General features: G+C 45.2%; 1 protein-coding gene across 1 annotated transcript in view; it reads right to left on the minus strand.

Annotated features, from left to right (window-relative positions):
* Positions 1-23,638, minus strand: part of LOC144326329 (uncharacterized) — a 105,240-nt gene that overhangs the window by 38,139 nt on the left and 43,463 nt on the right. The window contains exons 3-4 of the mRNA XM_077922869.1: positions 10,167-10,222; positions 9,559-9,643 (exon numbers count right to left, since the gene is read on the minus strand). Of these exons, the coding sequence (XP_077778995.1) occupies positions 9,559-9,643; positions 10,167-10,222 (141 nt within the window). The remainder of the gene's footprint in view (positions 1-9,558; positions 9,644-10,166; positions 10,223-23,638) is intronic.

The following is a 23,638-nucleotide window of genomic DNA, read 5'->3' on the forward strand; positions in this document are numbered from 1 at the left end:
ATCTAACTGGAGAAAAAGTTTTACAACTTTAATGGCGGACTTTAGATTTTTTACATCTGGCTTTCTGTTTCTTTGTTTCCTCTAACTTGGATACTATTAATTGCTCCCTCTTGAGGACTAAGAGGGAAAAAACTGCAAAGTAACTGACTAACAGTGGGATTTTCCATTGCAAGTTTTTCCTGTGAGAACGGCCTTGGGATATGAGTGGCACGGCAGAGGAGATAAGAACCAGATCTAAAGCTAAACTAACACAAAAGAAAAGAGGCTCAATCTCTGGCAACACAGTGCCTGCACCGGAAAGTGCGACAGCAGCATCAATGGAATCTATGACACAGGCACTGCTTAAAATAAATCAATCCCTAGAGGCCTTAACAAAGCAATCTACAGAAAACTCAAAGAAATTGACAGAACTCACAGCAAGATTGGATTTGAACACTACATCAGTGGCGACTAATACAGAATCTATAAATAGACTGATTCAGGAATCTTCAGAAACGAGGAAAATTGCAGAGAGTGCAAAATCTGTTGCAGGGGAGACGCAGGAAAAACTTGTGCCGATTGAGAAAAAGGTGAATGAGCATGAAGCGGCCCTCTCCTTACTGGAACTACAACGGAAAGAACGGAATTTGAAATTAAGACAGGTTCCAGAGAACGAAGAGGACAATCTGACGGAATTTCTCACAGAGGCAATTCTGGAAAATTGGCAAGGAGATCTGGAGGAAGATGAAGTAGAGATAACAACTGCTTTCAGACTTGGTAGAAAGCAAAGCAAGAAGTCAAGGGATTGTCTGATTACCTTCAGAACCAAAGAGGAAAGAGACAAGATACTGAACCTCCATTATCAAAAAGCTTTGGTGATTGGAAACATTCAAGTCCAAATCTTTAAGGACATCCCTAAATACATCTTGGAAGTGAGGACTTTTTATAGAGACTTGGCCAATTTGTTGAGGAAGAACTTTATACCCTTCAGGTGGGAATTTCCACAGGGGTTGTCCTTTAACTACAAAGGGAAGAAAGTAAGAATAAGAACAGTACAGGAAAAAGAACACTTTTTGGAGAGAAACCTAGAGGACCTACAGAAAGGTACGGTGGACCCGGCAAAAGAAGGACAAGGATTAACATCAGAAGGAGGAGGGCTAACGGACATTGCAAATTTATCATTTGGACTACCACAACCGCCAACTGAAGAAGAAGAAAAGCTTGGAGCAGTCGGAGGGTCAAACATCTAATAAACAAAATGTCTCTGCAACTTCTTAGCTGGAATTGTAACGGTTTGAACCTTCCCAGAAAAAAACGACAAGTTTTTCACATTTTGAAAAGGGAACAACTGGATCTGATATGTCTACAGGAAACTCATATAACCAGAGCACACAGGAAACTGTTGGTGAACAAAAGATTAGGACAAGAATTTATATCTTCTGATAAAGTTAAAAAGAGAGGAGTAGTGATTTATGCAAAAGAAAAATTGGACCCAAAAATGAAATTTAAGGATGAAGAAGGAAGATATCTGGCAATTGAAGTACAGATTCAGGGGGAAAAATATCTGATAATTGGAATATATGCACCAAATGATGGGAAGGCAGAATTTTTTAAGAAGTTGCATGAGACTTTATTGGACTATCTCGACTACAAAATAATAATGATGGGGGACATGAACGGAGTGGTCTCCACAAATATGGATAAGGCACAAAGACAGACAATATCTAAAGAAGGAAGACTACCAAAGACTTTCTTCGAGATGACGGAAAACATGGACTTGATTGACATTTGGAGAACAAGGAACCCTCTCGAGAGAGAGGGAACTTTTTTCTCGGAATCTAAAATGACATGGACAAGAATTGACCAAATCTGGGTATCTAGTGTGATGGCTACAAAGATTAAGAAAGTAGAAATCTGCCCAAAAACCTGCTCCGACCATAACGCTGTAAAGATGGAAATGAAAATGACAACAACTGGATCCTTTAGATGGAGAATGAATGACTCCTTATTTAGAGATGAACAATTTTGTAAAAAGGCCCTAAAGACATTGAAAGATTACTTTGAGATAAATTTGAGAACAGAAGTTGAAAAAAGAACAATTTGGGACGCGAGTAAAGCCGTGATGAGAGGCTTCCTGATACAACAGAATTCAATCAAGAGGAAAAAGCAAAATGAAAGGAAAGAAAGAATTTTAGAAAAAATGAAGGAAGGAGAAAAGAAACTGAGGTCAAAACCAAAGTCTCAAGAAATTTTGAGAGAGATAAAGTATTACCAGATGCAATACATGGAACTGACAAATCAAGAGATAGAATGGAAAATCAAACAAATGAGACAAAGGACTTTCGAGTCAGCAGACAAATGTGGGAAGCTCCTTGCATGGCAATTGAAAAAGAGGCAAAAATTGAATACAGTCACCTGTTTGGAGATAGAGGGAAAGAATATCCATAAGCCAAATGAGATAAGTAATTGTTTCCAAAGCTTCTTTAGGAAATTATACACACAAGGGCCAGTGAACGAACAAGAAATAGATGAATTTGTTAAAAATCATGGACTACCTAAAATTTCAGAACAGGGCAAGTTGACTTTGAATGAGAAAATAACAGAACAAGAAATAGAGGAGGCCATTCAAAAGGCACAACTGGGAAAGTCTCCAGGACCAGATGGTTTGACGGCCAGATATTATAAAGCTTTGAAAGAATGCTTAGTGCAACCATTGAAAGAAGTCTGCAACGAAATTCTGGAGGGGAAAAAGGCACCTGAAACGTGGAAAGAGGCTTTTATCTCACTTATACCAAAGACTGAGACTGAAAAGAATCAGGTTAAGAACTACCGCCCGATATCATTACTAAATGTGGATTACAAAATTTTTGCAGACATTCTAGCAAAAAGACTGAAGAAAGTATTGATAGGCGAGATTCATAAGGACCAAACTGGCTTTCTCCCGGGAAGACACATGTCTGACAATGTGAGGAATATAATAGACATTGTGGAACTGCTGGAAATGAACATTAACAGAAAAGCGGTTTTGATTTTTGTGGACGCGGAGAAAGCCTTTGATAACATTTGTTGGAGTTTTATGAAAAAGAATCTCCAAGGGATGGGGGTAGGCCAAGGTTTTGAAAATGGTATAGGTGCAATATACTCTGAGCAGAAGGCAAAGCTAATTGTGAATAATGTGGTAACGGAAGAGTTAGCTATAGAGAAAGGAACACGACAGGGATGCCCTATTTCCCCTCTACTTTTCATACTGGTCCTGGAGGTTTTGTTAAATATGATTAGAAAGGACCAGTTGGTTAAAGGAATTCAGGTCGGAGTGAGAGAGTATAAACTAAGGGCATTTGCAGATGACCTAGTTTTGACTCTGCAGCAGCCAAACACTAGTACAAAAAGAGTTTTAGAACTGATTGAGATATTTGGTCAAGTTGCAGGATTTAAATTGAATAAACAAAAAACTAAAGTCTTGGAGAAAAATCTAACAAATGAAGAAAAAGAGACATTCCAGAATGAAACAGGTTTGGGGATAGCAAAAAAAGTGAAGTACTTGGGGGTGAATTTGACAGCGAAAAATGTGAATTTATTTAAAGACAATTATGATAAATGTTGGACAGAAGTCAAGAAAGATTTAGACATATGGTCAAGGCTGAAACTTTCCTTGTTAGGCAGAATTGCTGTTATCAAAATGAATGTATTGCCTAGAATGTTATTTTTGTTTCAGACATTACAAATAATAGACAAGATGGACTGTTTCAAGAGGTGGCAGAAAGACATATCGAAGTTTGTTTGGCAGGGCAAAAAGCCGAGAATAAAATTTAAGACATTAACAGATGTAAAAGATAGAGGGGGTTTTGCCCTGCCGGACTTAAGACTTTACTATGAATCAGCAGCGTTTTGCTGGTTGAAAGACTGGCTGCTCCTCGAGAATACAGACATTTTGGATCTTGAAGGATTTGATAATAGATTTGGTTGGCATGCATATATATGGTATGACAAGGTAAAAGCGCACAAAGGTTTTAAGAACCATATGGTGAGGAAAGCTTTGTATAATGTTTGGATAAGGTACAAAGATTTGTTTGAAAGTAGAACCCCTAGGTGGCTGTCACCAATGGAGGCAAAAGAGGTGAAAAAATTGAATATGGGTTCTAATTGGCCTAAATATTTTGAAATCTTAGAACAAGATGGTGAAAAAGTAAAATTGCAGAGTTTCGAGAAGCTGAAGTTTAAGGTCAGAGATTGGTTACATTATCGACAGATAAATGAAGTTTTTAAGCAGGACAGAAAGAAAGGCTTCCAAGTGGAGAAGTCAAAACTAGAAACAGAACTGTTAGAACCCAATACTAAAAATTTGTCAAGAATGTACAACTTGCTGTTGAAATGGAATACTCAAGATGAAATGGTGAAATCTAGCATGATTAAATGGGCACAGGATATGGGGCATGACATTGAGCTTGCTGACTCGGAGCAGTTATGGACCACAGGTGTTAAATTCACGGCATGTAATGCCTTAAGAGAAAACATTATGAAAATGATCTACAGGTGGTACATGACTCCGGCCAAGTTAGCAAAGATCTATCATTTGCCCAACAATAAGTGTTGGAAATGCAATGAAACGGAGGGAACCTTCTATCACCTTTGGTGGACCTGCCCGAAGATTAAGGCTTTCTGGGAAATGATCTATAATGAAATTAAAAAAGTTCTGAAGAGAACCTTTATTAAAAAACCAGAAGCCTTTCTCTTGGGCATGGTGGGCCAAATGGTGCCAAAGAAGGATAGGACATTTTTTATGTACGCCACAACAGCAGCAAGAATTCTTCTAGCAAAGTATTGGAAGACGCAAGATTTACCCACGTTGGAAGAATGGCAGACGAAGGTGATTGATTATATGGGACTGGCAGAGATGACTGGCAGAATTCGAGACCGGGGGAAAGAGGCGGTGGATGAAGATTGGAACAAATTCAAAGTTTATCTTAAAAACTGTTGTAATTTGGAAAATTAGGGGCTCAGGGTAATAAGAGATAAAGAACTACAGTTGTATTAATAACTTATAGAAGTTAAATTTATGAAATATAAACAAGTTTATTACGAAAGGGTTGCTGAAAAATCTTGAAACAAGAATGCAGAAAAGGGGTGGTACGGGGAAGTCGATTTTGTGTTTGTTTATGTTTATGTTTATGTTTTTGCTTTGTTTCTTTTTTACTTATGGAAAACTAATAAAAATTTATTCAAAAAAAAAAAAAGAAAGAAAGAAAATATTATGAAAATGATATATAGGTGGTACATGACCCCAGTCAAGCTTGCAAAAATATATCATGTGCATGACAATAAATGTTGGAAGTGTAAGGAGACTGAAGGAACATTCTTTCACCTATGGTGGACCTGCCCGAGAGTGAAGGCCTTCTGGGAAATGATCTATAATGAACTAAAAAAGGTATTTAAGTATACCTTCCCTAAGAAACCAGAGGCCTTCCTTCTGGGTATTGTCGACCATAAGGTGTTAAAGAAGGATAGAACCTTTTTTATGTATGCAACAACAGCAGCAAGAATACTTATTGCAAAGCATTGGAAGACACAAGATTTGCCCACACTGGAAGAATGGCAAACGCAACTGATAGACTGTGATGGGATGATGAGCTGCTTGTGCGTAAAATCTTAGTCCCTCAGAGTTTGGTTAAGTCCGCAAACCTCTGTCCATAACGGAGCCCCTTAAGCATGGCTCCGTCAGTCGCTAGCAGAATCCGACAGTGGGCGCTTACGGAATCTCTTCCAGCATAAAAGCTCCTTAACGGAAACACGTCTTCTGGACTCCCGGCGCGACAGTTTCCGGCGAGGAGTGGGTGTCCCTATAGGAAGTCCTGAAACCTCCCCACTGTTTTCGCTGGAAGTGTCTCTGAGCCATCCCTCCGACTCACTTTCCCTCGGAGCTCCTTCTCTCCCCCTGCTGGTTCCCTCTTCAGCTGCTAAGTCTCTCCCAACCTCTGTGAGCCCTTCCACCTCCTGTCCTTCCGATGGCAGTTCCCTGACATAGACTATATGGAGTTAGCCGAGATGACCGGCAGAATTCGAGACCTGGGAAAGGAGGAGGTGGAAGAGGACTGGAAGAAATTTAAAGATTATTTACAAAGATTTTATAAACTGTTTGAATGTTGAGAAAGTGCATGAATGGAAAAAATCTGGCATCAGTAATCTAGATGAGAAATGTACGAGAATAAGTTGAATCATAAAGATGAGATTTGAAGTAAGGTTATATCTAAATTAAGTAGTTAAATATCTGATGGAAATATTTAAAGCTAGAGGAATAACATATGAGAATTAGAACATAAGATCTGAAATAAGGTAATAAATTGCGGAACATAATTTTTGTTTGGGGAACGCAAGAAAGGGAGACGTGAGGAAGTCCAGAAGATTTTGAAAAAATACATGAAAGGATGTGATTTGTTATTTCTTTTCTTTTTCTTTTTTTATAATATCTGTGTTTATTATATATTTGGTGTTATATACTTGGTGATTTTCTTTTCTCAAAAAATTGCAATAAAATATTTAAAATATATATATATATATATACATTATTTACACAATGGGCTGCACATGATTGGCTAATTCTGGAATTCTACTGTAAGCCAATCAGGTTGTGGATTCACTTATATCTGGAGCATGATTGGGTGGTTCCTGCCAACCAATCATACTGCTGCATTGTTCTAGGACCAATCAGACTGCTGCATTCTGAATCCTATTGTTCTAGGACCAATCAGACTGCTGCAATTTGGATCCTATTGTTCTAGGACCAATCAGACTGCTGCAGTTTGGATCCTATTCAACTCAGTACATAACATACCTGCAGCCTGCCTCCTTCCCAGGCTGGTCCAAAGCAAGAAGCTTGGTCCTTATACATCTGGGCCCACCTTGCAAGTTCCCCCTTTTGGCACAAGGTGGACCTTGAACCCGCAGCCCTGAGATTAAGAGTGTCACGCTCTACCAGCTGAGCCATCCCACTGTAATTATCCCACACCTCCCCTCTTGACGAAGCTGCCTGCAAAGCTGATCTGCCAAGGAAATGTCCTTCTGCAGGCATGGTTTCAATCCAAACAACAAATACTCGTGGTCAACTCCAAAAGTGCGGTCAAGAAACCCTGCTTGCCAAAGAACAATTGAACGCACCCTTGAAGCTCCTTTGCAGCCATGTCTTCTTTTTTAAAAAAATGATATTTATTGGGGGGGGGATTTTTTTTTAATTACACACACACACACACACACACACAAAAACAGAAAAATAAAAATAAAAAATAAAACCATCATTCTCAAATTCTCCACTTTCAATACCTTCTTTCTTTGACCTCCTCCTCCTCCCTTTTCTTGTATCCTGATTAATAATAATCGCAGCAAATCCTTTCCTTAATTCATAAAATCCTGTCATTACATTACCTTAATCTATTTTCATCTTATCATATAGAAAACCTTAAAGTTTAAAACTTAAATCTTATTTTTACCAACTTCTCCTAACCATAACATTCTTATCTAATTCTTTAGACATTTTTACAAGAGCCAAGTAATTTCATTTCAACATTTTTCTAACATTCATCAATTTTATAAAACAGTCCTAATGATAAAAAAAGAAAAAACAATCCAATCTTCATCCAGCGTCCCTTCCTCCTGGTCCCGGGTTTTGTCAGTCCTTTTTATCCTAATAATCTAGCACATTAACCTGGTAATATTATATCCGAGGCCCTCAAGTCTCTTCCATGTCCCTTCCGCAGCTCTTCTTCATATTTTCCTTTCATTCGTGAGAACTCCAGCTTGGTAATGCTTTGGACCCTTTTCAACAGATCAGCCCCTTTTCCATAGACCAGACTGGACTCCATATGGTATTTAAAAATATGTTCCAGATTCCCTCCAAAATTGAGAGCCCCCACAGCTCCAGACATCTGACGGCCCGTTGCCAGACTCGAAAAGTCCAAATCTCCCTGTATAAGGGGGTCTATCCAGCTCCCCATTTCCAAACCTAGCCAAACTTTATCTTTCCAAGTCTGGTTTTTTCCAAGTTCATTTGTCAAATCCAAAAATTTATGTTCCTGCTGGGCTGCTGCTCCCTCCGTCTCTGGCGCCCAAGATTCAGCAACATCCTCTTCTTTCAGTTGTTCTGTCATGGCACACTCCTGTTTTAGTTCCTGGGTGGGCTCCATATAATTTCCCACTACCTGTTCAAAGGTTCCGGCCGCATTAGTCATTAAATCCGTCTTCTGGCTTAACTGATCCAATAGGGCATTTATTTTGCAGAGAGCACCCAACAGTGCTTCTGAAGACATTGTCCTGCAAGGTCACAAATCCTTTCCCACGGTTGTAATCTGAGGCAGCTGCTAGCTCCCAGGAATTAGTTACAATTTCACAATCCCCCTCCAGGGGGAAAGCTTCTAGTTGTTCTTTCTTTTGATAACAATAACAACAAAGTTTCTTTTTTGAGATATTTTGTCCATATTTGTTCTTTTAAAATGCGAAAGGAAACAATGGAATCACTATGTTTCTCTTCTCTTAACTATCTGTCAGAGACATTTGTTTCTGGTCAATGAGCTTCAAACGTCAATTCTGACACCCCACTCCAGGATCAGGACGGTGGAAAATTACTTTGCTTTAAACTCACTTCTGCAGGTTTAAACAGCCCAAAAAAGATCCCCCTTCTTCTCCTGCTGCCGAAGGGGGGTTCAGTGATTTTAAATGATGAAAGCCAATCCTTTGAAAGTGATTTTCAAAGCTCTAGTTTACGTTGTCTTTGCTTTGTTCTGGCTACAAGGAAACGGAAGGCTGACTTCCTGTTTAGACCTTCCCGTTTCAGTACCAAATTAGGGTAAATTTTAAGTCCAAATTCCTTTCTATTTCGCCAGTTCTTTATTAAAATCCAAATGTTCAATGTTTCAGTACTCACGGGTGATTATTTTAGATGCCAAATTGTCCCAGGAAAAAGGCAGCGCTCTCCGGCAACGGCTATGCGGCTTCGCTCCGCAGAAAAAGCAATTGACTCACAGCACCGCGCCACTTCCCCCTCGTCGCTTCAGAGCCCGTTAGTGGGTTCCTTTGCGGGTTGGGGGGGCGCTAAGGGTGCCCGCCGAGTCCCACGGTCACAGGCTTCATCCGCCTGTGATTTCCAGAAGGGTCCCCGCTTCGCCGCAGGGGAAAGGACCCGTTTCATGCGGAGCTGGTCCCTCCAAGTCAGAGGGAGTCCGCCATTGCCGATGGCGCCACCCCGGAAGTCGCGCCACCCCGGAAGTTTGCAGCCATGTCTTTACCTGTCTCCACACCTGACACCACGTATGATGCTAGATGTGGGGCCTGCGGGCCTGTCAAGATTCCCCACCTCTGCTCTATCTAGCCAGGCTGATGTTTTCAAATGGGGGTTAAAGCTGTGAAGCTGTTTGGATGCATGACTGGACTTGACTGTGGGCATTTCATTGTGCTGTGTCCCAGAGCCTTAAGGATGGGCTGGCCTAGGAACCTAAGCCACCAGGTATATAAAAGTGAGGTCCACTCCAGCCAAGAGCGAAAGAAAACCACCAAGCAGCCCTGCTCCCCAACAATGCCCCCCAAAGAGGATACGGATCGTCTCGGGAATGCTGGTGTCCAGGCCCTCAGTTATCTCCTGCAGCTCGTCCTGCATGCCCGGGGTCTGGAAGAGGTCCTCCTGAAGCAGAGTATCACCCATGCGTTAGGAAGGGATGAGGTACATCCTGGATAGCATGAAGAACAATCCAGCCCTGGGGTGCATAATGTGAGGTCGAGGAATGCCACAATGGAGAGAAGCCCATCACCAAGAGAGCTGGCACAAGGGCTGAGAATTGTATCCCGCCTGCTTTCCACAGTAGCATTCCTACTACCCTTCTCATGATTTGGGGCAATGGGAGAGTGAAATCATTCCCCGCATCTTCTAGTGACGAGTCTCAGAGAGCCGCTTTGCTAGGGATAGACAGACAATGGTTGGGAACACTTGGGTTCTTCTGAGCCACTCTAAGGAATAGCATATGCTGGATGTCCCACCCGCTGCCGCTCCACCAAGGTGCCACTATACTCACAGCAGGAGCTTGTAAGAGCGAGTCGGTAGCTAAGATATAAATCAATTGTGGTGTTTGGAACCTGCACACCCCAAAACTGGTACTGGATTCCAGCCCAAACCCATCCTTTCAATGGTACAGTCCCCCTCAGCTCACCTGGTGGCAGGCATTCTTGAAAAGGTGGTCCACCAAAAGCCAGATCTCCTTGGCCGCTCAGTGGAGTCATCACCATCCTGGGGTACTATATCCAGAAACTGCTTCTCCTGGAGGTCCAATGACAAGCGGGGCTGGCATGAGAGCCTGACAGAATGTGTGCCTGTATGCATTCTTTCCTTGCTCCAGCTGGGTGAACAAGTCTTGCCCTCTGAGGCCACAACTAAGGCTGGGCGATAGCTGGCTTTCAACACGGTGATACATCACTAGCTAAACATTGCAATACACCAATATATCACGATGTCTGAAATAAGATGGAGCTATGTAGAGGCATTGGCTTGCTTCGCGGTTTCCCCCGCATTGTGATTTTTGCTGCCCTCTGCAGGAGGGCAGGGGAAAGCTGAACCGGCAGAGTCCACAGGGGCTGCAGGAATCTAGAGAAGCATTGTCTGGCTTCACAGTTTCCCCCCACATGGTGTTTTTTGCATAGTACACACACACATCATGATTCGCAATATATTGCCAGGTCAGAAATTATGAAACCAGTCTCACTATCTAGACTTCAAGCTGATTTGAAAATATATCGCCCAGCCCTAGCCACAGCAAGCATCTCAAGTGGGGAAACAAAAAACAAATTGCTCGCACCCCAAATCCAAGCTCCCCCTCCCCCTATTAATATGCAGCTCGTAATCCTCCCACTCCGGATGTGCAGTTCACCCAAAAGCTTACTGAATATGCAGCTGTGGACATGAGGTTTGGCTAACATTTTTTTAAAATTGTTGGGTGAAGGGCAGGAAATAAGTAACAAAAACAGCAACAGAACATGGATGGGTCTTCATAGGTTGATGGGCTGCAGCCCCAGCCAGCATGATGAGATGATGGGGTCACATGTTCACCACCCCTTGTCTAGAGCACATTGCAGAGGCAGTGGTAGAAACTGAGCAACAGCTGGAGCCCCAGCCCACGACTTTGTATGGACAATGCAGCACACAGCAGCTGGTGAACAATGCCTCCTGCCTCCTTCCCATCTTCCTCTCCAGAAATGTTCAGGGTGGTTAGTTCTATCTCAAGCTACCACATTCAAGAGAAAGAGAAAGAGAGGAGGGGGGAGCAAGAGAGCTTTAGGAGCACAGCAGTGGCAAGCAGCCCATCACTAAAAGGAGTTGGCAAGGATGGAGAATTTGATCCCCTCATCCCCAGGGCAGCTGTTGATTAGGACCCAGTTCATCCCCCCTCCCCCCCCGCCAATACTCCCCACCCCTGGAGAGAGAGAGAGAGAGAGAGAGAGAGAGAGAGAGAGAGAGAGAGAGAGAGTATTGGTGTGGGGAATGACACATGCTGTATCAGAGTCTTAGTGCAAGAGTAGCTGGTGCATGCCAAAAAACACAGGAGCCTTGCTGGGTTAGATCAGCATTTTGTCATAGCTGTCAACTTACAGATTTGAAAATAAGGGACCAGCAGTCTTGAAAATAGGGACCAGCAGCCAAAATAAGGGACCTGCAGCCTCACCTGTTCCAGGCACTCCAGTCTTCCTGTCCTCCTGCAGTCTGGTCAAACTCACGCTGGCAGCTTCGAGAACACTGTCCAACCAACTTTGTAACCAGAGGTTCAACTGAATAGAATCTGAATCACATGCACCACAAGGCCTATGCAGCCGCAACTTAAGATGGCTCCCCGGCCTGGCTTTGCACTGCAAAGTTTGCAGCAGCATGTGCAACAAAATGGCGTCCAGCATTCAAAAACCCCCTCAGCTTGCATTAACTAGCCACACACAAGGCATGCAAGCTCCACCCCCCAGTCGTTCTTAGACTTCTTATTGGGTGAGCAACACAGCCAAGCAACACAGTTGGAGCCTCCCTCCTCCCTGGCCGGCAGGGAGGGGGGGAGAGGAGCTGCTTGCTTTGAAATTTAAGGGACATCATTTAAGGGACATTTAAAGGACATCCATCAATAAGGGACAGCAGCGGGACATGGCGCTGGAATAAGGGACTGTCCCTTCAAATAAGGGACACTTGACAGCAATGCATTTTGTTCCCACAATGGCCAACCACATGCCCTTGGGAGTCCATAGGGACACGGGGACAATAGCACTCTGTCCATAATGTTCCCCAGAAACTGGTAATCAAAAGCATGTGGTTTGTGATAATAGTGGCAAGAAATAGCCCTGACCGGTAGCCACTGATAAACATATCCTCCATGATTCTAAATGTCTACAGCTGTCCAAATTGACAGTCACCACTGTCTCCTTGTGGCTATGATAATACACCCAAGTAGATATGATTTCGAGAGGAGTGACATTTCCCTGAGCCACCCCAAAGCAGCCACTACCGCTTCCCAAATGCCAGTGCTCAGGTGGAGAAAACTGGCTCTTGGGGCCAGAGGGGGCTGGCGCCTGCATCATGAGACTGAGCTTTCTGCCTCCCGTGCTGCCAATCGCAAGCGGACCCAGAGTCGAGCAGCGCAAAATCAGTTACAAGCAGTGATGGCAAATTCTGGTTTCGTCTCCGTTCTCCTCTGCCGAGTTCTACAAGGGCCACGTTGAGACTAGGGAAGAGACCAAAGCAGAGAGCTAGAGCCACCACCTGGACTGGATTTGAGTCAGAAGGCAGGCAGGTGCGGGTTGCCTGAGAGGAAAGTCAGGTTGGTGGGGTAGTGCCTGGTTTGCCCTAAGGGACCAGCTGCCACTGCATGGAGCAGCTGCTGATCGTTGACAAGGGCAACTCCATTTACGTGCCTTCGAGGCACATGCACACTGCCGCAAAGCTGGAAGGGGCACTTGAAGGGGCAAAAATGTCCCCCCCAAGAGCACAAAAGCGGCAAAGCGGCATGGAAACAGCATCTCGACTCCCTCCCAGGAGCTTTGGCACCGACCTTTCAGGCCTATGGAGAGTTGGAGCAAGGAGTTTTGCAGGGAGGCTGCTGGTTTTCAAAAGGCCTTTCAAAAGGGTTTCCGGAAGTTTAGAGGGTGTTTGCAGGCTTTTCCAATGCTGTCCCCAATATACGCAATTTCATTTAAACGCACGGTACCTCGGAACGCAACCCCCGTGTCAACGGGGCGTTGTCTGTACCTACAAGAACATCTAGAGGATATCAAACCAGCTGTTACCTTCTCCCTGAGATCAGAGGAGGAAGGCAAGAGCAAAAGACAACCAAGGGTGTTAATGGCCCAGGCCCTGAGAAGAGAAAGAAACAGCCCGTTGGCTGAACAGTATCTGGGCAGATGGCAGGGAAATGCACACGGTTCAGTGGCCCTGCGAAAGGGCAGGTGGGAGGACCAGAACCTGGGATGACTCAGTCAAGGCAAACAAAGGGCATGAACAGCACACAGGAAGCGGATGCACAGCTACAGAAGCTGAAGCTGAATGCAGCGGAGGACCCCCAGCCCCCACATTTCTGAGTGGAAGAGCAGCTGTTTTTCAAGCAGGCAAGCCGAGTGGGAAGGGTAGACATCCAGCACAAGGCTTCCAAGGAGGTCCCGAAGCAGCTTGATAGATAGCTCCCACTGATGGTGAGGAAATAGTCCTTGCCACGGTCAAGGTGAAGGACAAAGATAGCCTCAATCTTCTCTTCCTTGCTGACGTACACATCCAGGGAAATGTCCACCGTCTCACCTAAAACGGGAGGAGGTCAGGTAGATACACTCTTTGGCACAGCCAAGTTGGCTTGTCTGTAAATTAAAAGTTAAGACGGTGAATAATTGAACAGAAGGACACAATAGGAGCCTGCTGGATCAGGCCAATGGCCCATCTAGTACAGCATCCTGTTCTCACAGGTGTATGGGGGAAACCTTAACTTCAAGAATTAGGCAAAGAAGCGACTCAGTTCCCACCCCCACCCCACTTTCCTCTCTAGTCCTCCAAAGCAGCAGCTGCACAGAAGATGGTGACAGGATACTGGGGGGTAAGACTAAGTGATCCTAACAAAAGAATATAAAAAGGGAAAGCACTTATTTGTCTCCTAAAGCATTTTTGTGCCCCAAAGTAACTTTCTTTTTTAGTTTACATTTCACTGAGTTTTTAAAAGTTTGGCTAGTTCTATATGTTCCCCAAGATATTTTTGTGCCTCCACAACATAAAAACTGCTCTCACTGGTTCCCTGCGATGCCAAAAGGTGTTTTGGGACCCTCCAGCATTTTTTGGCTTCAATTCATTTGTGTGTGTGCGTGTTTGTTTAAAGCTGGTCACACACACTTTTACACTTTGGGCTCAGCTGCTTTGACGTGTAGCCCTTGGAGGCTTGAGCATGGGGCAATGCAGCCCACAAATGTTAAGCCTCCCCTGCTCTACCAAACTCCCAAGGTTTGAGGGAGGAGGGTTGGGAAGAGGAGGGGAAAAGGGGGGATGAAAAGGAAACCAAGGCCTTCCCTAGATGACCCTTGGGGTCCCTTTCCAACTCTACAGTTCTCTGGTTCCAGAGAGAGACTCGCTGGGCTCCAAGTATCCCTCGCAGGGCTCAGCGCGAAGCCATGGCTTCCAATACTGGCTGTCACTGAGCTTGGGGATAAAGGAGAAGTGGAGGGTGACCTGCCCGTTGTTTGTGATCTGGAACTTCTCCTTCTGCAGCTGCCGGAACTTCACATTCTCAAACGGAAACTGCAGAGCAAAAGGGGGGGGGGGGGAGGAAAGAGAGTGCTTGCCTTCAGCAGAGGCAAGGAAACGTGCTCCAGGGGGGAGTTTGTCCTTGGCCCCGGGCTCTCATTTAGGGGACTGCACATGCAACAGGTCCACGTGGGGCTCTCCAGATCTTGCTGCACTTGCCACTGGCCATGTTGGCTGGGGATGATGGGAGTTGTAGTCCAGCATCTGGAGGGCACCACGCTGGCTACCCCTGGAGTCTTTGCCTGCGAGGAAGAGGAAGAGGCTGCCGCTCAGTGGAAGGGCATCTGCCTTGCATGCAAAGGTCCCAGGTTCTATCCCCAGCATCTCCAGGTAGGGCTGGGAGAGCTCCCCCGGAAATCAAGACTGAGCTAGATGGGCCAAGGGCTTCTTTTCCCCCTGGTCTTTTTGCAGCAAACCCTCTTTAAGGGGTTGGAGAGGATCCTATTCGTCTTTACCTCCCTCCAGGGAGGGAAGGAATTCGTTCTCCATCCTGTCCATCAACTGAACAATACCCTCCACAACCTTCACCTATGGGGGGGGGCAGAGCACATTTGTTGGGGCTATGGACTAAAGGGGGGGCATGAGTTAAGAGCAGAAAGGCCTGATGCACCCCCCTGTTCCCAGCCCTGAAAGAGGCAAGTACTGTAACTCTGAGAGCTTCCCCAGGATGGCAGCGGCTGTGACTTCCAGAGCCAATGGGCTGAAGCCAAATGCTCCAAGCCAAGTACCACAGAAGCTCCATTGGATGAATGGAGCCAACGGTTAAGGTATACAGTTCAGCCCATGTGGTCTGCCATGCCTGCAGGAGCAGCGTGTACTCAGAAGAGTGGAGAATGGAAGCCTAGGGATTTAACAGAGCCAAAACCTGCCCACTCCTTGCACCGGAAGTCATTGGCCAAGGAGGAGCTCTGTGGAAAGGGGCCTGGTTGTTGGTCAGGGCCTGCCCAGATTCGAGGAGGTGCCACATAGCAGGCAATTAAAAACCCTGAATAGACGATAGCCCTGGCCAGGGCAGGTGTTACCCCTGTGAGGAAGAGGGAGCTGACGGGCTTGTGGTCGCTCCTTTTCAATTCCATGTGGCTTCGGTAGCTGAGCTGATTCACGCTGCCTCCTCTCCAGAGGATTGGCTCACACCATGCTGGCACACGGCACTTCCCACTGCAAGGAGACAGGAGAGACACCAGGACTGTTGGACTGGCTGAGGCAACACACAAGGCTCACACAGTCAAACTTTGGCTCCACACACGGCCTGTGATCTTGACCACGGTCAAGAGCTGGAGATGATGGGGCTTGGGAGTCCAACTTCTGAAGGGGCAGACCTTGCAGGTGTGCAGGCATTTTGCCTCATGGAGAGAGTTGTCAGGAAATCAAAAGCTTCCTTCTACCAGGTGAAAATGAATTTCTGACCTCCCCCAGTTTGGATTCCTACATTGCAGGGGGTCGGACTAGATGACCCTCGTGATCCCTTCCAACCCCACAATTCATTAATTAAGTCTACTCTGGCCGGCAGCAGCTCTCTGTGGCCCAATCCTTTTTCAGGTGGAGGTGCCTTTCAACTTGAGACTCTGCATACAAAGCATATGGCACACCACCAAATGATGATCCTTCCCCAAAGCAAGGGGCCCCGTTATTCTTGTTCAGACACTATTTTTTCAGTGATCCAAAAGACCCTTTCTGAAATGCTGCCCAAAGGAGCCTGCCGTTTTCCGGCTTCGTCACTACATGTTCCGCCTGTCCTTTTGATTTCCCCATTACCACAGCAAGAGCAATGAAACTAGCAGGCCTAGGTGGCTTCTGACAGTTGTCAAGAACCACAAGAATATGCCAAATCCTGGATGGTGAGGCTCAATGGCTACTAGCCATAATGGCCACAGACCATACTCCACCAAGAGAAGCAGTATGGCTTGGAGGAGGGGAGCGTGCTGTTGCACTCAGGTCCTGTTTGTGGGCTCCTCGAGAGGCATCTCATTGGCCAATGTGAGAACAGGATGCTGGGCCAGATGGACCAATGGCCTGATCCAGCAGGGCTGCTCTCATGCTCTTATGCCCTGGCAGACTCATCTTGAGAGAGCACCAAGTCTCATTCCCAGACTTCCTTGACACAAACAGGATTCTCTGCTTATACACGCCATGAAACAGAGGATGCTGGTTATCAGGACAAATGTGGGGGAAAGGCTGCTTGTGGAAAAGGAGCCAAAACATTTCCAGAGACTTTGAGCAGGGATGGCTTGAGGAAGACAACATATGACAGCCTTGCATTTCACAACTCGCCTAGCAGCCTTTGGCAACCCGGAATTCCATGCAAGCAAAGTGAGCAGGTGAAGGAGAGCTGGATCTCTCTCTTCCTCCGTGGCTTGGTGTCCATTCGGGCTGCAGAGGAAAGGAAGTCCATCCAGCCCTCACCTCTAGCCCTCCTCCAACAGCTTGCTTAGCAGAAAGCCATGTTTAAAATATATGTTTTACTAGCCTGCTCAGGAGGATGGAAAGGCAGGACACTACTAGCATCTCAGCAGACTAGGAAAAACAAACAAACAAGCCTTGCAGAAGAATGATTGAGAGGACTTACTTACAAAGGCTCAACTATCAAGCAGGCGCTTACCTGGAGTCCCAGCGATCTGTTTTAGAGTCGAATTTGTACGTCGGGATGAACTTGATCTCTCCCTCTGTGAAATCAGCAAAAGCTGTCTTTTGGGTATGCTGAATGTTTAGCTAAAGCCAAAAAGAAATCGCTTATCAGCAGAGAAGCAAAAGACCCCCTGTTGCCTGACAATGGAGTCTATTAACAGCCACTGTTGTGCTGGAAGACCAAGGTGAAGTACTAGTAGGTTAAAGTTAAAGGTAAAGGGACCCCTGACCATTAGGTCCAGTCGTGACCGACTCTGGGGTTGCGGCGCTCATCTCGCGTTATTGGCCGAGGGAGCCGGCGTACAGCTTCCGGGTCATGTGGCCAGCATGACTAAGCCGCTTCTGGTGAACCAGAACAGCACACAGAAACAGCGTTTACCTTCCCGCCGGAGCGGTACCTATTGATCTACTTGCACTTGGACGTGCTTTCGAACTGCTAGGTTGGCAGGAGCAGGGACAGAGCAAGGGGAGCTCACCCCATCACGGGGATTCGAACCGCCGACCTTCTGATCGGCAAGCCCTAGGCTCTGTGGTTTAACCCACAGCGCCACCCGCGTCCCTACTAGTAGGTTAGCCAAGTGCAAAAAAAGGGGTATGCCTGCTGAAATCCTATCTTATACCCAATTATTAAAGGTACAGGATGCTTGTGCATTTTTGCCCCATGTCATCTTAAATTACTTTGCTGCATCACACGACAGGAAAATCCTCTAACTCAGGAGTAGCAGACACGTGGCCCTCACAATGCTGCAGAACTACAATTCCCATCATCCCTGATTACTGGCCATGATGGCTGGAGCCAACAGGAACTGCAGCTCAGTAACATCTGGCAGACCACAGGTTAGCTATACCTCCAATAGACAATGTTATATGTACCAATAATCCATACAAACTGTTAACAACCACCAGAATACACCCCCGACACTATGAGCAACTGCAAAACCATCCTTTTGCATCCTACGTTGGCTCCCAGGACGTTTCTGAGCACAATTCTCAGTGTTGGCGCCAACCTTTAAAGCCCTAAATGGCCTCAGCCCTGAAAGAGTGTCTCCATCCCCATTGTTCAGCCCAGGCATCAGGGTCCAGCACCGAGGGCCTTCTGGCGGTTTCCTCACTGTGAGAAGCGAAGTTACAGGGAACCAGGCAGAGGGCCTTCTGAGTAGTGGCACCTGCCCTGTGGGACACCCTCCCATCAGATGTCAAGGAGATAAGTAACTATACAGCCTTTAGGGAAGTTTTTAATGTTTTATGATGGTTTTGCATATGTTGGAAGTCTGAGGCTGCCCCCCCCCCCTTGCCTTCCTTGCAGCATCCTTCTCAAAGGGCTAAGGCATGACTACGCTCACAGAGTTGAAATCCACCGTAAGGTGCAGCAATCAGGCCTCTGTTTCAACACAAAATACCAATGATCCTTATGCCAAGTGGGAGAAAGGTCGTCAACATGATGAACACACAAACCTTGGAGAGAAAAATGTAAAACAAAAAGCATCAGCAATTTAATTGGACTTAATGGAAGTCTCTGCTGATAAGAACATGTGAGCAACGCAGATTTTCCAGACAGATGCAAAACCTAGAGCAGGAAACCTTAGACCTTTAGATATTGCTGGACAGCAGCTATGCTGGGGCTGATGGGAGGCCAACAACATCTGGAGCGTGTGCTGAGCTAGGAAAGCCCTCTAACTGGGAAACTGCAGAGCAGTCCTACTTATTCCAAGGCAACCCTCCAACTTAATTGGGACTTGCTTCTAATTCAGGTTGCACAAACCTGCAACCTTAAAAGGCATTTGTAGAAGTCGCAGTCATCCTATGTTATAGCTACACTTTGCTCCTAACTGTCTGAAAGTGGTTTCTCTAGCCTAGGCTGGGGTATCCCAGACAAAGGAAATAAACAGGGCAATATCCTAAACCACCACATATAAGACAAAGATGTCTCTCACCTGGTCGTAGGTCAGAAGTCTCTGAAGCTCATTTTTAGGGATCAGATGACAGTGCTGGAAAAAAGCAAAGAAACCACAGCTACAGGCTAGCTCACGGGGTCGGGGGTCAGGGGTCGGGGGGCAGCCTGCTGCCACTTCCTGCAATATGTAGTAAGACTGATAACTAGGATTGGGCAGTATGATCATATTAGGCTAGTGCTCTGTGAACTAGACTGGCTCTTGAACTGCTTCCAGGCCCAATTTAGAGCATCCCATTTGGCCTTTAAAGTGTTTCAAGGTTTGGGAAAAGGGTACCAGAAGAAGGCCCACTTATTTTTGCACTGCCTCTCCACTTTAGCAGGGGCAGCCCTTTCCCAGGGAACTCCTGCTCTTTCAAGCATGGCAGGGCCTTTTCAGTCATGGCACCCGACCTTTCAGAATAATCTCCCAAAGAGGTTCACCTGGCCCCTGCTTTGATGTCCTTTCAGCAAAGTCTTTTAGAATTTCCCCTGGTTCTTTAATTCATGGGCAGGGCGCTTGTGGCCCTCCAAACCCTGCTGTAGTACACAGGAACATAGGAAGCTACCTTATACTGAGGCAGACCATTGACCCATCAAGCTCAGGACTGACTACATGGACTGGCAGCAGCTTTCATGCAGAGATCATGCCCAGCCCTATCTGCACACACTGGTGACTGAGCCTGGAACCTTCTCCATGCAAAATGGCCGCTCTGCTTTCGCGTTACGGCCCTTAACAAACTGCAACTCCCACCCCGATCACTGGAGAAGTTGCCCACATTTGCTATAATCTAATCTAATACATCTCTGCCACTCGGTTTATGTTGCTCTCTACTGGCTGCTCTAGTAGAAACCTTAGTGGTGCAGCTGCAGCAGCAGGGATCGCCGACACTGCACCCTCCTGGTGTTGCTGAAGTGGAACTCTCATGAGCCCCAGTCAGCAAGGCCAATTCTTAGCGATTATGGGAATTTTGGTCTATCAACATTTGGAGAGCACTATGCTGCCTGCCATAAAGAAGGCTGATCACCGAAGAATTGATGTTTTTGAATTCTGGTGCCGGAGGAGACTCTTGAGAGTCCCATGGACTGCAAGAAGATCAAACCTATCCATTCTGAAGGAAATCAGCCCTGAATGCTCACTGGAAGGACAGATCCTGAAGCTCAGGCTCCAAAACTTTGGCCACCTCATGAGAAGAGAAGACTCCCTGGAAAAGACTCTGATGTTGGGAAAGATGGAGGGCACAAGGAGAAGGGGACGACAGAGGACGAGATGGTTGGACCGTGTTCTCGAAGCTACCAGCATGAGTTTGACCAAACTGCGGGAGGCAGTGGAAGACAGGAGGGCCTGGCGTGCTCTGGTCCAGGGGGTCACGAAGAGGCGGACACTGTCAGTATATGAAAACATCGAAGCAGCAAACAGCTAGCTTGTTGACATCACATGATACGACTATCTGTGGGAAAGAATTTCCCAGGAACTTCACAGGCTGGATAAGTCTTTGTGAAGAGTGTAATTTGAAACCTTCCGACTGCGCATGTTCAGGAAGTTTGTCAGACTTGCTAGAAGAACTGAACTGAAAGGACATGTTTTTCTTTAGTGCTGTAAGGTCAGAAATAAACATCATGTAAATAGATTTCTGACTTATTTTCTTTCCCCTGCGGAAGCAGGAGGGAGGGGTTGTGCATTTTACCCACGCTTGGGAAAATGCCGCCTATCAAAATCTCCCTGGTCTGTCCGAGATATCAGCCAGAGGAGGTTACCGGTAAGCAAGCTCCGAGGACAGTGAGAGGGGCCAGCCTCTATGGAGGGGGCTTGCAAACCGACAAGTGGTAGCAGAGCCCGATGGTTGCAAGAACAAGACGGCTGAGCACCAGGTGGGAGAAGTTTTTTTGCTGATGAGCAGCGATCCACGGACCTCTGCGATGCTGATTGATGGCTGGATGCTGAACGCGAATTGGAAAACTTCTTCGGTTCCCTGAGAAAAAAGCTCCTGTTTTGGATAAAACAGAGCGCAGAGAAGCCACATACTTCGCATTCCAGAGCTGATAAGAAGTTCCGTTGCTATGCGACAAGACGTGAGTACTTTTTGAGCAAAATTTATGGGCTGGTTAACTTTAAAAAGCAAAGAGAGAAAAAGAAGCTTCAGAAGCGAAAGCAAGGCTGGATTTTTCAGTGACGCTTGTTGTAAACAAACTGTTGGAAAGGGACTTTCCGAAGCAGCTTGCTGATTGCTGTTGGATTGCAGTGAAGGCTTATTGTTTACAGATTCTCTGTGGAAGTGAAAATTCCAGGCAGCTGGGCTGACTGCCAGGTGCAAAGCAGCTAGTAAACAGGACATAGACTTTTGGATTTTCCAGTTTGTAGCTGAAGCTGCAGCTTGGGATTAAAGATGGCTCTGTTCTCTCAGAAACTGAATAGCCAAAACTGGCTAGAATAGTCATTTGCAATGGAATTCTTGCTGGTGGGAGAGCAATTATGGGACTTAGTCCAGACCCCACAGCCTGTTGCTGTACAAGCACAGGGGAAGAAGGCTGCAATTCAAAGTGAATTGAAGCAACGTGTGTTAAGAATTTTGGCAGAAAATGTGGACGCTTATCTTGAGCCAGTCCTAAAGGGTGCAGAAGAACCAAGGGTCGCTTGGTAGTCACTCCATAAACCTTGTGAAGCTGGGGTGGGAAGCAAGGACCGAGAATTGGTTGCACCAAAGAGGGAGAGCCAAGATGAAGCTAGCCAAATTCTTGAGAGCTCATCGAAAGCTGGGAGGAGCTTTGAGCCACAACAAGGAAGTGAAGGGACTGTTGCTGCTGTTGCTGTTGATGATCCTAGCACTGCTGCAATGGCTGTTGCTGATGGGGGGAGTGAAGCTCAGAAATCAAGCACCCCCACTACAGTTGCTACAGAGGAGAAAGCTGTAGCTCAGAACGCTGTTCGTCAGGAGACACCACATCAGGAGAAAGGAGCTAGAGGGAGCTCTATAAAGCCTGAGGCTTCAAGCAAAGGTCGTACCCAGTCGCAGGCAAAACCAGATATGGCTTTGATGTCCCTAAAAGCCACATCATCCGTGGAGAACTCATTTATTATAGACACAGGATGCACGCAACACATGACGTTTGAGAAGCAACGCTTCACTGTGAAACTGGCCAATGGTCAGGAAATGGAAGCAACCGGGATCGGAACTGTGTATCTAGAAAGCCTGAACTTGACTATAAACAATGTTTATTTTGTTCCTGATTTAAAGTACAATTTGCTGAGTGTTTCTCAAATCGCTAAGAAGAAACTGTTATTATCGTATGATGAGGAAAGCTGCAAAATCTACAAAGATGGAGAGCTGTATCTTTCTGCCAGAGAGAAAGACGGACTATATCTGTTAACATTTGATGAAAATGATTATATTTTTTAAAAAATCATATTTATTAAAATTTTAACAAATTACAGAGAAAAGAAAAGGAGAGAAGACAATAAAAAGTTACAATACTTCAAAAATAGAAAAAAAACACTATAAAAAACAATAATAATAATAATAATAATAATAAAAAAATTTATTTATATCCCGCCCTCCCCAGCCTTAGCTCATGGCGGCTAACAACAATAAAACAGTACAAAAGTACAGCATAAACAACACTCTAAAATCATTCATTCTAAAATTAATTAATTAATTAACAAAACAATAAGAAAAACAAAAAAAACATTTAAAAGCAAAAACATTTAAAAACACATCCAATTTCCATATCTTTGTCTTTCATTTACTTGTTTCATCGACCTCCTCACACCTCCCTTTTTTGTATTCTAATTCAATTAGCTATTTCAGCAAATCCTTTCCATCTTTCTCAATTTTTGTTCTATAATTTATCTTAACACAATTTGACCTTAAGTTTTACATTTCCTATCCTTTAGTTATCTTAATTGACTTTAACTTTATCTTACCATAAAAAACCCTAAAACTTAAAAACATATTTATACATAACTCCTTATAACATTTCTACTAAAGCCGAATAGTTCCATTCCAAGATTTTTCTAACACTCATTAATTTTGAAATATTTCTCTAAATGAATTTTTAAATTTCTTCCAATCTTCATCCACCGTCTCTTCTTCCTGGTCTCGGGTTCTGTCAGTCCTTTCTGCCTGTTCCATCTAGTCCATCAACCTGGTGATCTTATGTCCGAGGCTCTTAACTCTTTTCCATGTCCCTTCTGCAGATCTTCTTCATATTTGTACCTGAACTTTACTTTATCTTCAACTGGTCTTGTTCTTGGTTTCCTTCCTTTATCACTGAGGAGTGGCTCTCAGGAAAACAATCTAAAAATATCTTGATCCCTTCTCGAC

This window comes from Podarcis muralis, chromosome W (assembly GCF_964188315.1).
Source record: "Podarcis muralis chromosome W, rPodMur119.hap1.1, whole genome shotgun sequence".
NCBI lineage: Eukaryota > Metazoa > Chordata > Lepidosauria > Squamata > Lacertidae > Podarcis > Podarcis muralis.